The sequence below is a fragment of the Rhinolophus sinicus genome, linkage group LG03 (genome assembly GCF_036562045.2).
Source record: "Rhinolophus sinicus isolate RSC01 linkage group LG03, ASM3656204v1, whole genome shotgun sequence".
NCBI classification, from domain to species: domain Eukaryota; kingdom Metazoa; phylum Chordata; class Mammalia; order Chiroptera; family Rhinolophidae; genus Rhinolophus; species Rhinolophus sinicus.
This window is the reverse complement of record NC_133753.1, coordinates 21,681,439-21,694,778: the sequence shown is the minus strand read 5'-3', so window position 1 is coordinate 21,694,778 and position 13,340 is coordinate 21,681,439. Positions and strand designations below refer to the sequence as shown.

At 42.6% G+C, this 13,340-nt stretch overlaps 2 protein-coding genes across 2 annotated transcripts in view; both read right to left on the bottom strand.

Moving 5' to 3' along the window:
- Nucleotides 1-5,126, bottom strand: part of SNW1 (SNW domain containing 1) — a 28,166-nt gene extending 23,040 nt beyond the window's left edge. Inside the window, exons 1-2 of the mRNA XM_019733531.2 lie at nt 5,000-5,126; nt 1,625-1,778 (exon numbers count right to left, since the gene is read on the bottom strand). Of these exons, the coding sequence (XP_019589090.1) occupies nt 1,625-1,778; nt 5,000-5,013 (168 nt within the window). The 5' untranslated portion in view covers nt 5,014-5,126. The remainder of the gene's footprint in view (nt 1-1,624; nt 1,779-4,999) is intronic.
- Nucleotides 5,127-11,565: 6,439 nt separating this feature from the next.
- Nucleotides 11,566-11,724, bottom strand: LOC141570754 (small ribosomal subunit protein eS27-like). Its single transcript, XM_074329168.1, has one exon. It carries the CDS (start codon nt 11,722-11,724, stop codon nt 11,566-11,568), a length of 159 nt encoding a protein of 52 aa, XP_074185269.1.
- Between the last annotated feature and the right edge of the window lie 1,616 nt (nt 11,725-13,340).

Here is a 13,340-nt window from a genome sequence, read left to right as displayed (position 1 = left end):
TAATAGCACCTCAATGTCATAATGCTGACATGGAAGCAAGGATGAGATTTGTTGTATGTAATATGATGCCTGCCACCCCCACCTCTGTAATCTATTGGGGCGAAATGAAAACCATCCATAATCCCTCATAAGAGACTCATGTCCTCTATTAGATAATGCCAATCACTACTTTTTGCTGTGCTTCTCACAAATTACACTATCAGCAAAAACAAAAGCATCAGCAAAAATCCCTTAATAATCGTAAGATTGGCCTTCACACTCCAGAATAAGGACCAGAGGATAGCGAGGGAAAAAACCAAATAAACAGGGAATATGTTAGATAGAAGTCACGATCTAGGTGTTTGTCTTCCAGGCTCTATAAACAGTTCTGATAGGTAGAGGGAACGACACACATGGGACAGGCTGAGAATACAAATGGCTTCTTGTAGGGGGCTAAGCAACAAGTTTCAAGCCAGTGAATACTTATTTCTTTCCCTACGATCATCGCTTAGAGGCATATGAGAAAAAGCTAAGGGCATGTGCTCTTCACATTTGTAAAGTAAGAGTCATAACCATATGACAGAATATAACAAAGTGATAAAATAAAAATAACTGGGTGCAAAAATAAATGGTATAGGCAATTAGAGATTTTTAATAGGGCAGGTACACTCCTTGGGATGTAGAAGAGGGAAATATGCAGGAGTCAGAATGAATACTGGGAGGAGAAAAAAAAGGCTTGATGAAACAGGAGGAGGTTTTGGGGAATCAAAATTATTTAAGACTCAAATGTTTGCTTTTCTCCCGAGATTAAAGTCTGCCCTGGAAGTACAGAAAGGAATATGTATTGAACTGATCTATAGGATCCTGAGTAATCAGGGAGATAGACACTGCTCAAGAAGTTTGTTCTTTGGAAACAAGCTAAGGATATAAAAAGATCATTCCAGATTCTTCCCTTCTCCCTCACTGCCTCCAAATCAACCTTCAAATTCTCTTTCTTAAACCTCTTAAAAATTCATCTAATCTGCATATTAGGCATATGACAACATTCTCAAATTGAAGATAAGAAAACAGATAAATAGAGGTTAGGATCTGCCCAGGGTCGCACAAATAGTAAGTAGCACAGTTACCATACAAAATCAGCTTGTTTTTAAACTCCTTGTCAGGGCTCTTTCCACTTTTTCTGATTTCCAGAAATCAGAAAAAGAAACGCTGCTGGAGTTTTCCCTGGAGGAAGGTTGTCCTTTCAGGGTTACATGGCATTGTGCATGGATGGGAGAGAAGGAAGGGAAAGGTACCCAAACATGAATTCATTCTTTCATTTTTCCCTCTTACTTTCTCATTATTTTCCATATAATCTCTAGATTTATAAAGGGTATATTAGTTTCTTTTGTACATGTTTAACAGTTTGACGTTAAGAAGAGATATAAACTAATACAATTCTCCAGTGAGCTCAAAGCAGGGATAATAAGCAAGAAGAAAACGATTAATCATCGGAGGGGAGTACATGTCTTGTGAGCTCACAACCAGAATTTCTATTATACCGACATTCATACGTGGAGATTCTAGGGTTTAAATTTATTTTACAAAGGTGCTATAACAAATTTCAGCACAATTTAATCAATTCAAACTGAAGATCCTTCTTTACCTCTAATAAGCGAGGTATCCAGCCTTTCCGGTACCCGTATGGCGGAGGTTCTCTCCGAGAGGAGACCAGCGAGGTCTGTCGTGATCTCTGGGATCTCGCCTTTTCTTCAGCCTCAAGCTGGTCCTGAGAGAGCTGAGTAGGTGCCGGTAAAAAGCTGTAAGCAAAGAGAATAAATATCAGAATTAAAAAAAAAAATTCTTACAATTAATTTGATTATTGCAATTTGGCCACATGAGACTATTTTCCTGTAAGACTTTTTCCTCTGAGCAAAAGAGCAAACTTTTCAATGATTTGTGGCAGTATTCAGTATCATTTTGTTATATCTGGAAAGAAATAAGTACTCAGAGTTATACAGTAAAAACATTTGACTAGAATGCAGGCAAATGGTGCCCAGAATAAAAAATTAACAGATATTTCACATAATATAACATGTGTTCCATAGATATTTCGTAATTTAGAGCTGTTCTGATTCCCCCAAATTGGGTTAGCTGCACCCCATCTGGACTATACCACAAGATCCTCTGTGTCTAACTACTACTGTAACATCTACCTAACGCAATAATTTCTTCATTTACCTGTTTTTCTCTCACTAAACTGTGAATAACCTGAGGGTAGGAATCACGGCTTCTGCTTCTTTCATCTCTAATTCACCAGGCAGTCTCGCTCACAGCAGGGGCTACTTAAATGTATGCAGGAAAAATACAGTAAATACCTTTCACACTCACCATCTTTATATCACTATAGCCTTCTTACCTTTCCTTAAACAAGTCATCTCAGCATCTTTGCATTTGCTATATCCTCTGCCATAAAATATTCTATTTACTTACTGAGAATATTTTTCCTATGGTGCTTTTATAGAAAACTCTTCCACAGATCTTTGAGTACTTGCTTCTTGGCATTCTCGTCTCAATTATAAGCCCCTAGAGCTGTTTTCTGAGCACCCCGTCCAAAACTGCAGTCCACCTCACATCTTTATTTTATTCCTAGTACTTACTTTCTAAAATTGCATATTGATTTATTTACTCACATATAGTCTGTCTCTCCTAGAATGTAAGCTCTCTGAGAACAAGAAGTTTGTCTGATGGATTCAGTACTGTGAAACCTTCACTACAATAGGGCCTGGTACGTGGTAGACCTTCAACAAATAACGGAATGAGTGAATGAATACATGGATGGATGGATGGATGGATGGATGGATAAATGGAGCCCAAAGTTTTGGGCTTCTGCCATAGTTATTTTCAGTAAACTACATAAACCCAATACATAGGAAAGACACAAAGACAGTTACAAAAAAGCCAAAATATTTACTTATGCTTCATTTTTCTTTTCTTTACCTCCTGTTGGAAGAGTTGGTCACTAAAATTATAAAAAAGCAGGCAGTCTGCCAAAGCAGTTTGGACAATTCAGTAAACAGGCAAACTGGCCTGGATTAAGGTCAGAATAAACACTAGCCTTTCAGATGGTCTTAACTTAGTTGTTTCCCGTAAAAGATGACATTCTCCCACAGAGGCACACTGCTGGGTGGGGGGAGGAGAGGTGGTACATAGTGGGCTGCGTATGCAAGCAGAAAGTCCTCAGTGATTCTCAACTGGGGGCAAAATACAATATAGATATTTGACAATGTCTGGAGACGTTCTGATTGTCAGGATTTGGGGATGTGGTGTGCAGAGGGGGTAGGAGTGCCACTAGCATTTAGTGGGTGGAGGACAAACATGCTGCTAAACATCTTACTGTGCACAGGACAGCCCCATCCGAGAATGCATTATCAATAGTGCCACTGTTGAGATATCTTCATGTACCCTTTCCCCTTCACTAAAGAAAGCACATTAAATGCAAGTTATATTATTCGATACATAACCTTAAATACACGTGAATTTAGATAATTACACCAGTATGATTTTAAATCTGTAGTTAGCAACAAACACCGATGACAATAAGACTGTAATACACCAGAATGTCAAGCCCTTGCTGTTAAGAATCCCTGGTAGATCTTCAAAATAACACTTCACCTGGAAACGTGCAGCCATGTTGTCTAAAAATCAAATCAGCCAGAACTCAACAAAATCAGAAAGCTATGGAGTCCCCAAGACAAGCTATTTACAGACTACACTGTGCCAACTGCAATTTTAAGCACACAATACCCACAACACCTGTGGTATTTTTCCTGCGTGTCCTTTTCAAATTTCACCTTTCCACAAAACTTTTTGTCATCGTCACAGTGCCTCCCACCTAGAGGGCAATTCAATCGAATGTTTGATGCTGCGACATTTACTAAAGGAAACTCTCCAGTCCATTCAATTCCTTTTCCACTTAAGGTTAGCACTACACAAATAAGCATTGTGTGTTTTGTTTCGTATCTGCATGGTTTCTTCACCACCTTCCCGCAGACTGTCAAGATTTCCTTCTGTATACACACAAGCCCGAGGATAGAGCAAGGCATCCCAATGTAATTCCCAAAAGAATTCTCTGATTCAAACATTTTTAGGATTCATAATTATCATCAGCCAGGAAATCTGTGTGTGAGAATAAAGTGTGTTTAGGGAGCTCGAGGGATGAATATCCTAAAATCATCACTTGCTTTACAACACCTCTTTGACACTCAACTTTTCCTACGGCGTGGAAAGTTTTTCTCCTTAGATGGGTCAGCAAAGTCGCGGACAAGTAGGAGTTACGTAACTCCTTGGCATCTCCCACTTCAGCATCTTTTTCTTAAAAGCGGGACCACGATACATGCGGTTACCAAGGCAACCGGGAACAGCAAAAATCTGAAGTGGTTCGATCTACGGAAGAAATTCTAAGGTCTGAAGTTCAAGCGCGGGGCAGCGGCGCAATTTCGTAGACACCTGCCACTACTGTGGCTCAAGTCTGTTCGGTGCCGCCCCCCCCTTCCCCCCCCCCCCCCCCAGGAATCCTTGTTTTGGGACAGAGATCAGAGAAAGCCCTCAGCAGACAACCGGCCGTAAGCCAGGCAGTCACCTTCTGCCTGCTGCACTCCGCCCAAAAAAGCCACTGCCCTCCACCCGCATCGCGCCCACACGAGCGGCGGAGCCGAGGGAGCCCTCTCCACAACCCCAAGATGCGTAAGCGAAAATCCTGCGCAACTCTTCGGCATCTGAGGCCAGAGAACTATTCACCACACCGCTGCTTCCGGCCTTAGGGAGGGGGCGAACTCAACCCGGGAAGCCACTTAGGAAAGACCCCAGCTTTCGCGAGGCCTAGTCGCCCCGGTGGTCGGCGGGAGGGCCTAGCCGTGGTCTCAGCCCACGTCGCGCTGTTCCCCGAGCCTGCTTACCGCCCGGAGAGTGTGGGCAGAGAAATGAAAAAAGTGGGTACTTCCAGACCCTTCCGTATCGATGACCCGAATCAACAACCCACCTGGTGAGCGCCATCTTCTTCCGCTTGCTTCCAGTGCGAGCGACGCACCCCGGGGCGGGTCTTTCTGAGACGAGTTGGGGAAAGGAAGGAGAGCACGATGCGCAGGCGCCCTAGCCGAAGTGCCTTCTGGGATTTGTAGTTCTTGAACAAGACTACAATTCGGTTCCATTCTAACCAGACCAAGGTTTTATGCGATAATCGCTTCGGTTAAGAAAAGTAAATCCATCACGCGTACACTGTGACATGACAAGGCGTTCCTCTAGGCAAAATAACGAAGTTGAGATGTTTTCTAAGCCACTTTATTTTAGTCCCCACTCCGTCTCATTATCCTTGTAGGGGTCCAAAATACAAGAGCCTTCCCAGTATGGCAACATAAAATAAAAAGGTTTTAAAACAATAGAAAATCGTGAGAATGCCGAATGGAGAGTTCTTGGACGCTCTGAAACCATTCACACTCAAAATTTTCTTTAAACGCTATCCCTTACCCCAAGACCCCACCACAAACACTCTTCTGGGAAGGCATTGTGTGATCCTTAATTGTTACCTTTAGAACACTCATATATATTATGTATGCATGTTTTATGTATGTATGTGTTTTAGGTAGATTAGGTTTTACATAGATTATGCATTAAACAGAATCTTTGATGAACTGGTAGGATAAATGGCATCTGCTTTAAAATATTGAGAGAGGAAAATGGGTGGAGTGTAGATGAAATAAGACTAGCCCTGAGTTTTCCTCACTGTTGAAGCTGGATAATGGGGAAATGGGTGTTCATTACAGTATTCTCTCTTCTTTAGTATACGTTTGAAATTTTCCATAATAAAAAATAGAAACAAAGTTTTAATAGCACACAGACAGGAAGGTTCATATACTCTAAGTGTACTGCTATTTGAATTACCCTAAACCAAACACACTAGTTTGAGCAGCAGAAGAAACAACCCCCACTCAAGATAGCTCCCTTTTTGGTGTGACAAGATGTTCTAGGCTTATTTAGTACTTTTTCTGCCCTAAATCTAGAGTCAGTCATTTCTCCAAGGAGTCCTCCTTTAAGAGGGAAAATTATATTTAGAAAAAACAACCTGGATGCTACAAGGGCTCGTGTTACTGGGTTGATTATTGTTGGTAAGCTGTTTCAGTGGACACAGCTAGAAACTTCACATACACACATTTTTTTAAATAAATGCATCATGTATTCATACCGATCTTTCCAAAATTGCAAATTTAGGATTACAGATTTTGCTTAACTTTGATTTTTATATTTGTATCTCTTCTGAAAATCTTGGTACCTAAAGACATAACATAATTATGTATGTGAAACCATGGGTAAGGGGGGACTACTGTAACATAACACAGTCAGGGGACTGATATCTCAAATTCACAGCTCCAGGGATTATGCAGGGCATGTACATGGAGGGGGGAAGGAGGAGAAATTGAGGGAGATCTTAGAATCCTGCCTGCCATGGGATATAAGCCAAAAAAAAAAAAAAAGACTTTTTTGTTAAATTCAGGATTGGTATAACAAGCATAATCTGAAAGTTTGAAGATATAAATTCAAGCTATAGCTTCACCAGTAAGCTGTGTTATCATTGTCAAGACACTTCTTTGGCTCCAATTTTATCAAACTTGAAATGTTCATCATGTTACTGCTTTATATGAAGGTCAGACAATTAAGTTTGTGAACTCATCCTAGGAAAAGTGCTGCATTCCTCATTGCTGAATATCACTATGGTCACCTTCGAAGTACTCCCCTTAGGAAGCTATGCACTGATGCCAGCACCTAGTCCACCCTTCAAAGCAATTTTGGAACTCTTTTTCTGGAATGACCATCAGAGCTGTAGTCACATTACCCTTGATGTCCTGAATGTCATAAAAATGTCTTCCTTTCAACATTTCCTTTATTTTCAGGAAAAGAAACAAGTCATTGGGGGCCAGATCAGGTGAGTAGGGAGGGTGTTCCAATTTGTTTACTGGCTAAAAACTCCCTCACAGACAGTGCCGTGTGAGCTGGTGCATTGTCGTGATGCAAGAGCCATGAATTGTTGGCAAAAAATTCAGGTCGTCTAACTCTTTCACGCAGCCTTTTCAGCACTTCCAAATAGTAAACTTGGTTAATGATTTGTCCAGTTGGTACAGATTCATAATTAATAATACCTCTGATATAAAAAAAGGTTAGCAATATCAGTGCAACAAGTTTGATAACTTAATTGTCAGACCAGGTACATATGATGTGACATAGAGAGATTATGAGACTTAATTGAGGTAATGTAGGTGAATATGTTTTACTCAACTCTAAAGTGCTATGTAAATATATTAGTTATTACAGTTAATATTTTGGTTGACAGTGATCTGCTTTAACCTCTGCTGCAGGAATGTATTATTTCTAATAGGAGGATTAAAAAAATAAAAGAGGAGCAAATTAGAGAAGGTCCCAGAAGTCAAGATCAAGGAACTTAGATTTAATTCAGCAGGTGATTTGGAGCTGAAGGAGGACTTAAATAGAGGGCCTGGATCCAAGAAACTGGCAAGAAAGATGATTCTTAAGGCAGAATGGGTTTCTATGGCAATGGGAGACAAAGGAGGCCACTGAGGATAAGGTTAAAATAAATCAGTAAGATACAGACCAAGACCTGGGATGTAGGATTGAAAGAAAGGAGTGGAGAAAAACATTTATAGTCTACTCTCATTTTTCATAAGGGCATATCCATGTGAAGCATTTCTACCAGTCATGGTCCCTTGCTGTCCTTGGGGTGTATAGAGAGTAGCAACTGACTTTAATAGCAGTTGTGAGGACAGAGTGTCAGAGGGCAGTTTCCAGGCTCGGCCTTACATGGAAAGGTGCTGGCTCAGTTATTCGATGGCCATCAGCTGTGATCAGATGGCCATCGCTGTGGTTGGATGGCCATCAGCTGTTACCAGTTAGCCATTAGCCACTAATATAACTGCCATGGCTACGCTGGGGCGTTGGTTGGTTGGCAGAGAAGCGGACTGCGGATTGCGGATTGCGTGGCTCCTGCTTCCTGTATCTCCAACCCAGCCGCCAACAAGAATATAGTGGTATAAACCCACTATCCATGGCTCTGTTGCTGTTCCTTTTTGGCCTCATCATACTCTGTGTCCACCCGCTGAGAGTGGGAGTGGGAGCGGGACCAGAGACCCTGCATGACACATGGTGCAGTGAGCAGGGTATGGTGCCCGCCAAAGCTCTCTGAAGGATGGTTGAGCAGTTTGTGTGTATGAAAACTCAGTCTTAGGAAGCACATGAGAGGTGCCTCCAGGAGCAGGAAATGCAATCTGCCTGGGAAAAACGTGACCCATCAGTGAATTGGTGGTCCTCTAGAGCCTCCGGATGGCAAGCTTGCCTATTGGCCATAGCAGGCGTTCTCTGCTTTTTGGGGGTACGCTGCTGCCGTGGGCTCCTAGAGTTGTGGACATCTTGTACCAGGGCCACCACTCATTTGGATACCTGGCGTGGTGAGCAGGATTCCGGCCAAGTAGGAATGATGTCTGACTCTGGGCAGGAGGACATATGGCCCCCACACAGTGTGTGGTAACTGGTAACCACTGTTCTCAGGAGTGGACCCCCATGGAGGGGTGGGAAGACATGGATGGCTCTCCAACCAGCGAAGAAAGAGCCATGAACTGCTGGAGAGCTGGACTCCCATGGAAGGGTGGGAAGACATGGACGGTTCTCCAACCAGCATAGGCAGGAGAAAGTGAAGGTCGTTGCACTGTGTGGGCTGGGAGGTGCTTGCTGGGGCAGCCCAGATGCAGGACTTGCAGTCCCAGGAGGAAACGCTTGCTGAGTCCTCTGTGGAAGATGCGGGTGAGGTCAAGGTCGTCCCTCACCCCCAGGTTGGGAAGGACTTGGAGCCTTCGCCCTGCAGAGAGGGCACACATTGTGAGGCCAACGCACAGCCCTGGCAAATGACTGTGGACTATGGGGAATTGCCCTCCATCCCTGATTTAATGGACTGCTTGACTGTTTGCTTAGGAATGTACCACCATGTAGTGGAACTGGCAGGTATTTACTTCCTGTGTCTCGTCCGGCCACCAGCGAGACTGTGGTGCAGGAAGACCCCTTGTTGGGGTGCAGGCAGATGTTTGCTTCCTGTGTCTTGACCGGCCACCGTCGAGAATATGTAAGCACCTTAGCTGTGAGCCTCTATTGTTCCAGCACGGTGCCCTGAGGAACCCTGGCTATGCCCCAGTAGTCTGGCTGTGCCCAGAGACTGGTGGTACTCTGAGAAACCCTGGCTGTGCCCCAGAAGTCTGGCTGTGCCCAAAGACTGGCAGTACCCTGAGAAACCCTGGCTGTGCCCAGAAAGACTGGTAGACATTGAGGGACACCCCTGGGACACTACTTGAACTGGACTGAAACTGTTTCTTGTGAGCTGGGTTCCTGACTCAGGGCCCCTTGCGGAAGATGCTTGTCATGCAGATTATGAGGTGAGACCCTGGAGGGGTGGAGTGTGGGGACAGAGCCAAGAGAGCAGTTTCCAGGCTCTTGACCTCATGTAGAAAGGTGCTGGCTCAGATAGTAGATGGCCATCAGCTGTGATCAGATGGCCATTAGCTGTAACCAGTTAGCCACTGGCCACTAATATGGCTGCTGTGGCTACACTAGCAAGCGCAGATTGTGGTTAGCAAGTGTGGATTGCAGCTAGTAAGTGTGGTTAGCAAGCAGATTGTGGGTTGTGGATCATGTTGATTCTATTTCCTGTGTTTTGCCTGGCCCCCAGCGAGACTGGGCTGCAGGCAGACCCCTCGATGGCATACCGGCTGATGTTTGCTTTAGTCTTGACCAGCTGCCAATGAGAATATAGTGGTATGAACCCCCTATCCACGGCTCCATTGGTGTTCCTTTTTGGCCTCACCATATCCTGTGTTCTTGTGCAGGGAGTGGGAGCTGAGACCCTGCATGACAGCAATCTTAGCAAAACATAATTAAGAAGGCAAGTCTACAGCAAAGGTAATACAATGTTATACCCCAAGGCTAAATATTCACATTTGTGGAGTGAGGGGTCTTGTGTTGAGCTGTGCTGGATCTTCCTTGTAGCATCTATCCTTCTTTATCACAGGTAATTAGTAGCTGCCTGCTCATAATAGAGAAGCCCAGTGCAGGCCAGAATTGATGCTGCTCCAGGTTACAAGGAACAATCAACTCACTCCACTATTTGTTTTTCTAAGGAGGATGCAGATCACAGTGGCCCATGCGGGGATCGAACTGGCAGCCTTGATGTTATTAGCACCATACACTAATCGACTGAGCTAACCAGCTACCCCAGCTTACTCCACTCTTGATATTCCAGGTAGAGGGTGGAATTTGTCCTCAGAGAACGTAGGGCCTAACTCTATTCCTAACTAGCTGTAGCTCTAGCCACAAGTGACGTAACTAGTAGTAGTAGTGTGGAAGAGTTAAACACAGATTCTGGAGTCAGCTTTCCTGGGTTTCCACTGCAGCTCCCTAATTTACTAGTTATGCATCCTGGGCAAACTTAACTTCTCTCTCAGTTTTCTCACTGGCCAAAAAAATTAAAGGAGGGGGACGGGAAGTAAATATAACCTAGTCTCATAAAGTTGTTGGGACAATTAAATGAGTTAATCATGCAAAGTGCATAGAACAATGTCCAGCATAGACTAAGTACTGAAAAAATAATTATTTTCTGGCCTTAATGACATTTCTTTAGCTCCTTGAACTTTAGGTTTTGTATTTGTAAAGTGAGGCAATTGAACCCAAGTTAATTTCTAGGGTACCTTACAGCTAACATTCTCTTCTCTTATATGTGATGCATGTTTTTATTTATTGCAGTGACAGTATATTATTCTTTAGTTATTGCTGCTTTAAATTCATTCTCTGGTGAATAGTGGTACTGCCCTGCCTCACTGCTCTTCCTTATTAAATGTCTTTCATATGCCTTTACAATCTTTAAAAGAATTTAAAAGCAATGTGTTGGTTTGTATTAAAATACAATTAAAAAGGCTAGACTTACAGATTACTTAGTAACTGCAAAAGAGAAAATGTACCTTGGAGAGCTCTGGTATCTTCACTTTAGTATCACTAATAGAAGGACATTCTGACATTAGGTGCTTCTGATTGGAAGTTCCCCAATTACCTGATCAAGTCAGACCTAACTTTCAGTTCATAAGAAATTCAGGAGATAGAGGAACAAGTTAAATAGCATGAGGAAACAATCAGAAAAATCCAGAATGTGAGATATTCTACAAGACAACTGGCCTAGACTCTTCAAAGGGTCAATGTTATAAAGAAAAAAACAAAAACAAAAACAAAAAATGTAATAGAATAGAGTAGAGAAGAAACTCCAGAGCTATACCAAACGCAATGAGTGAAAATGTTGATTAGATTCTGGTTCAATTGGGGAAAAACTATAAAAGATATTTTGGGATATTTGGACAAATTTGAATATGGATTGGTAGTAGACTATTGTGGAATTTTTGCTAATTTTCATAGGAGTATTAATGATATTGTGTTAAGTAGGCGTCTTTTTTGTGTATGCAAAATGTGTTTGTTGGGATTGTTCCTCACTCATCTAGATTCAGGGTACTTTTAGGACTGCTTCCTTCTGAAGGAGCATCGTTCTGTGAGCCTTGCATTTCCTCCTGTAGGCTGACAAAGAACAGTGGAGCAGCCATCAAGCAAAACTACGGTTGGTGCATGGCTAGGGATGATGGTGATTTTATAGCCTCCTGGGCATTTCACATCCATGAAAGCCAAGTGTGTGTGTGTGTGTGTGTGTGTGTGTGTGTGTGTGTGTGTGTACAGTGAGGTAGGGAGAAAGAAAGACTGAGAGAGAGAGATAGCAAATATAACAAAATGTTAAGAATTGTTGAACCTAAGTGGGAGGATTGTATAGATGCTTACTGAACTATTGTTTCATCTTTCTATGTATCAAAAATTTTGTAATAAAAATTTAGGTAAGAAGAGCAAAGTCAGAGGACTCACATTTCCTAATTTCAAAACCTATTACAAAGCTACAGTAATCAAAACAGTAGTATTGGGTCCGGCCCGGTGGCTCAGGCGGTTGGAGCTCCGTGCTCCTAACTCCAAAGGCTGCCAGTTTGATTCCCACATGGGCCAGTGGGCTCTCAACTACAAGGTTACCTGTTCAACTCCTCAAGTCCCATAAGGGATGGTGGGCTCTGCCCCTGCAACTAAGATTGAACACGGCACCTTGAGCTGAGCTCCCAATGGCTCAGTTGGTTGGAGCGTGTCCTCTCAACCACAAGGTTGCTGGTCCGACTCCTGCAAGGGATGATGGGCTGCACTCCCTGCAACTAGCAACAGGAACTGGACCTGGAGCTGAGCTACGCCCTCCACAACTAAGACTGAAAGGACAACAACTTGACTTGGAAAAAAGGCCTGGAAGTACACACTGTTCCCCAATAAAGTCCTGTTCCCCTTCCCCAATAAAATCTTAAAAAAAAAGACAAAACCATAGTATTGGCATAAGGATAGACGTATAGATCAATGGAATAAAATTGAGAGCTCAGAAATAAACTCATATGTTTGTGGTCAACTGATTTTTACAAGGGTGCTGCTATGGTATGAATGTATCGTCCCTAAATTCATATGTTGAAACCTAACCCCCAGTGTAATAGTGTTAAGAGGTGGGGCCTTTGGGAGGTGATTAGGTCATGAGGGTGAAGCTCTCAGGAATGGGATAAGTGCCCTTATAAAAGAGGCCCCAGATATCTCTCTTTCCCCTTTCACCATGTGACCACACAGAAGAAAGGACCATCTATGAATCAGAAAGCGGACCATCACTAGACACAAAATCTGCTGGTGCCTTGATCTTGGACTTCTCGGTCTCCAGAATTAAATGTCTTGTGAGAAATAAATGTCTGTTATTTATAAGCTGGCTTATGTGGTATTTTGTTGCAGCAGCCTGAATGGACTAAGACAGATGCTAAGCCCATCCTCTGGGAAAAGATAATCTTTTCCACAAATGATACTGGGAAACTGAATATCCACATACAAAAGAATGAAGTTGGATCCTTATTCCACACCATATAAAAAATTAATTAAAAATAGATTAAAGACTTGAATATAAGAGTTAAAACTATAAGACTCTTAAAAGAAAACTTAGGGGTAAATGTTCATGATCTTGGATTTGGCAAAGGCTTCTTAGATGTGACACCAAAAGCATGAGCTGTTAACAAAAGAAAAAATAGATAAATTAGACTTCATGAAAATTACAAACTTTTGTGTTTCAAAGGATACCATCAAGACAGTGAAAAGGTTCTGAAAACATTTATACATAAAGACACGTGTGCTCCAATGTTCTTTGCAGCTTTGTTTACGGTGGCCAAGACATGGAAACA

Excerpts from the sequence above, each read along its gene's own strand:
- LOC141570754 (XM_074329168.1), bottom strand. The coding sequence starts at position 11,724 with ATGGATGTGAAATGCCCAGGAGGCTATAAAATCACCATCATCCCTAGC.